The sequence below is a fragment of the Osmia lignaria genome, chromosome 9 (assembly GCF_051020975.1).
Source record: "Osmia lignaria lignaria isolate PbOS001 chromosome 9, iyOsmLign1, whole genome shotgun sequence".
NCBI classification, from domain to species: domain Eukaryota; kingdom Metazoa; phylum Arthropoda; class Insecta; order Hymenoptera; family Megachilidae; genus Osmia; species Osmia lignaria.
In genome coordinates, this window is record NC_135040.1 from 370,666 (window position 1) to 374,729 (window position 4,064).

General features: G+C 35.5%; 1 protein-coding gene across 1 annotated transcript; it reads right to left on the reverse strand.

Annotated features, from left to right (window-relative positions):
• Positions 1 to 1,277: 1,277 nt before the first annotated feature.
• LOC143305680 (uncharacterized) lies at positions 1,278 to 3,684 on the reverse strand. The gene is made up of 6 exons (XM_076690184.1): positions 3,639 to 3,684; positions 3,300 to 3,521; positions 3,224 to 3,243; positions 1,858 to 2,028; positions 1,695 to 1,816; positions 1,278 to 1,617 (listed from the first exon to the last, which is right to left on the reverse strand). Exons 1-6 carry the CDS (start codon positions 3,682 to 3,684, stop codon positions 1,278 to 1,280), a joined length of 921 nt encoding a protein of 306 aa, XP_076546299.1.
• Positions 3,685 to 4,064: the final 380 nt, after the last annotated feature.

The following is a 4,064-nucleotide window of genomic DNA, read 5'->3' on the forward strand; positions in this document are numbered from 1 at the left end:
TCGATACGTGACAAAATACCACTCCGACCAGTTTAAGACGTTGCTAGCAATTTGGCAATGTGCTATTGAACATGACTGACCGTGCTTCTAAATTGGTGCAGTAAATTCATTGGTTCATGAATTTACCGTTGTTACCATCTTTACAAGGTACATAGAAGGCAAACGGACGATGTCTTACGGCACTGCCGCGGCGAGGTAGGCATACAATGGCCGCCTGGCGGCAACGCGTCGTAATCACGTTGTCGATGAATATTTTATTTATTTGTTCCAACACTAAACCATACCGATACTTTCTGTGAATGGTTTCTTCATCAGAAATGTTTATAGAATGCAATCCTCTATAGTAAATTCCTGCTAAATAAAAGATCTTTCATAAAAATACAAAAATAGCGCGTATAAACTACCTACGGCACCTCTTTTTCAAACTTTGACAAACACTTACAAATATTAAAAATCATCAAAAAATGTAATTGTTCATACAGACGTATAGAGGAAAGTCTCCTCTAACTTTTGACATAAACCTGAACTTCCTTGCATTTTTAGTTTTCATGTAATACTGCATTTTTTCCCAAAACCACACATTTTCACAAAAATGCCTGTTTCTCAAAAACTGTACGTATAGGAGCAAAACGGTTTGCAGATTCGTAATCAGTGAACAAAAACCTATAAGAATCACGTAATGGATATTACAGATCAAAAATCGTGTTGTACCGTGTTATCGGACAACAAAATTGGACTTTCTAACATGATGACGCTCCGATACATTTCGCACGTTTTATAAAAGATTGGTTCAAGAGCAATAACATCGAAGTGCTCAGTTGGCCAGCATTGTCTCCTGATCTAAATATCATGGAAAATGTATGGGGATGGCTTTCCAGACAAATCTACGCAGGTGGTAAGCAGTATGAAAATCGTGCGGTCCTTGTCAATGGTATAAAGACAGCATGGTCCACAATTCAACAATCGTACTTACATTCTCTTTATGATTCGCTTCCACGTCGAATTTTTGAAGTAATAAACAAGAACGGCAAACATACTAAATATTAATTAAAGGAATATCGAGGTATAAATGTATTATTAATTACTTTTCGAGATGAGGCTATTCATGTGAAGATGGATAACTGAAAATTGATACAAAAAATGGTGAAAGAATAAAAGAAAATAACAATAAATGAATTAACTTCAAATATTAATTTATTATAATCATTAAACAGAAGAAAGACAAAAACATTATATTATTAGGTCTTCAGATATCGTTAATTAATCATTTTTAGTTGTCACGGCACTGCACCAACTCCATTAAAATATTCACAATACTCGTTTATTGCGTGTCTTGCTGGATTATGTGCAAACCGATCTGCATGTACATTTGTTAATCCCCGTGTGATTTGTCTCCAATGACCCGAGATAATTTGTCCAAACTCTGTATCTTCTCTGTCTACAATTTCTTGAGGCCAATAATTTTCATCTTTGCATGTTCGAAGCCAATTGTGCAAGGAACATGCAGCAAATATAATTTTTTCAACCTTTTCTGGTTGAAGTTTAATATCGTTTTCAAATATTCTAAACGTCGCTGTCAAAATACCAAACGCATTTTCAACAACGCGTCTGGCTCTGCTAAGTCGATAATTGCAAACTTTTTCCGAGATACTTAAATCTCTTTTTTTTAAGGCTTCATTATTCGGGTTGCCAACGAGAATGCATCATCCGCAACTATTATTCCATTTTCCAGAATATTCAGACTGTTTTCGGTGAGTGCTGTGTAAAAGCTAGAATTCCAAAAAATTTCACCATCTGAAAAGCGACCTTTATAGATCTGAAAAGCGATCTATATGTAAATCGATAGTCATCGTCCACAAGCGCCATTAGTACTATACTGTACTTTCCTTTATAATTATAATAATCTGATCCACTACTAATGGGCAAACTTATATTTATATGTTTTCCATCTAAAGTGCCAATTACATTTGGAAAATTCCAACGATGTTCGCGCTGAATACGCTCCCATTTCTCAAACGTAGAGGGTACCTGTAATAAGGTAACATATTAAACATAATAAGAATATATATTTTTCATTTTTAGATTGTTGATCACACAAATGTTACTGAAGACGACGAATGAAACCAAATAAAAAACGTTTCAAATCATACTACAATTGTTGATCTAAGAGCATCAAAGTAAATAGATAATAATGTTTTGGAGGAACCAATAACCCAAGCTGGGACTATGTTTCAGCAACAATCAACGAGCCATGAATCAACTATTTACTCACAACCAACATTTTCTGGACACTCTAGTTCAAGAAACAAAAAAAGAAAAAGGGATAGTGACGAATCTGATGAAAAATTTCTATCATCAGCTCTACATAGATTGGAAGCTATTTCAGTCAATGCAATTGCGACGTCGAAAAAAACCGAATTTGATATATTCGGACAAAGCGTTGCTGCGCAATTAAATAATATGCCGTTGGAAATCCAACAGTTAATTACTAGAAAGCGTATAAATTATCGTATGCAGCTATTAAACAGACAATTACAGCGAAATAGTAATAAGAGCCCTTCTCAAAACACATTTCACAGTCATTCTCCCATTCCTAATTATGTAATGAGCAACACACCAGGAACTGCCAGCACTACTTCCAATTTTTCTCAAGATTCTATCGATGATTCTATATCCTATTTTCAATTACTTTAATTTTATATATTTGTTAGCGTTAGGGCGTTTTTCAAAGCTGAGAAACGTGTCGGGGTCGTATACGTGTCTCATTGTCAGAGGTCACTTGGTGGTGAAAATAAATATTTCCTCTCTAGGAAATTAGAGAGGATGGCCGATGCAGCTGCAATTAGGATCGGTGACATCTACGAGTTGCGGATGTTATGTTTACGGCTTGATAGCGAGGAGTTTGGTTGCCGATTGCCGAAGAAGGAGCGTGTGGCCGATGATCTAAAGTCATGGTGCCGCATGGCACGTGTGAAGAGATAAGGGTGTTCTTGAAGGATCTGGCCACAGAGTGGGGAAGATGTTTCATCTTTTGGTAAGAGGACCATGAGAGACGGCATGCGACTTACCCCAGAACCGTCGAACGGGATCGATCGATTTTTAGACAAATTTCTAACATATTTATCAAAATGTTAAGAAATATTAAAATATTAATGTTATTTATATCATAATATTCATAAAATAAAACAGTACATAAATATTATCCTATATTTTTTATACTTACCTGTAAATATTCTTTCAAAACTGTTGTCAAGGCATCACAAACTTCAATTTGGTACAATACCAATATAGTAAAATACTTGCCACTCGAAACAGATATATCAAACTACTAAATGAGTCACCCGAACATAAATATCGTAAAGTAATTTCTAATTTGAGTTTTGATGACAGAGGTTCACGCATATTTGTACACTTTTTTTCAATAAGTGGGTGCACTTTTTGCAATAAAACATCAAATTGGTCTGGACTAAGTCTAAATATGTTTCGAAATGCAGCCACATCTTCGTTTCGCAATTCTTTCACTAATTGATCAGAAGCTCCAAAATATCTGCGTCTATCGATCCAGTTTTTTACCCACACTCCTTTTTTTTCTTTTTTTTTCTTCTTCGTTTGTATTAACTTTTTAATTATATAATCACTCAACATGACGCTAACTACAGCAACACCTTCATTCACAGAGTCCATTTTGAGTACTAAGCTCGAAACGCATTGGAACATCCGATTTATTTCTTGAACCGTATTAACACCTTCACGCATGCAAGTTTCGATGTGCGAGCCTCGCACCGTGTACATCGGCCATTACGTTTTTTGCAAAAAAATCGTTAGCAATGAAAAAATGCAAAATGTTTTTTTAACAGGACCAATTGGAGATTATACTCTACAAGACACAAAAATTTCGTTCCGATTGGTTCATCCGTCTCGGAGTAATTGGTGAACATACATAAAGAAAAAAAAAATATACACATCGAATTGAGTATCCTCCTCCTTTTCGAAGTCCTGTGCTACTGAACCTTTCCTCAGGAGATTCGTTCGTTAAACGCTTTGCGGATTAATTCGATACGATG

Coding starts and splice junctions, on each gene's coding strand:
- LOC143305680 (XM_076690184.1), bottom strand. CDS start 3,684: ATGGACTCTGTGAATGAAGGTGTTGCTGTAGTTAGCGTCATGTTGA. Junction 2,029..3,223: donor TTTTGAAAGAATATTTACAG/GTAAGTATAAAA, acceptor ACCTTATTACAG/GTACCCTCTACGTTTGAGAA. Junction 1,618..1,694: donor GTTGCGGATGATGCATTCTC/GTTGGCAACCCG, acceptor TTATCGACTTAG/CAGAGCCAGACGCGTTGTTG.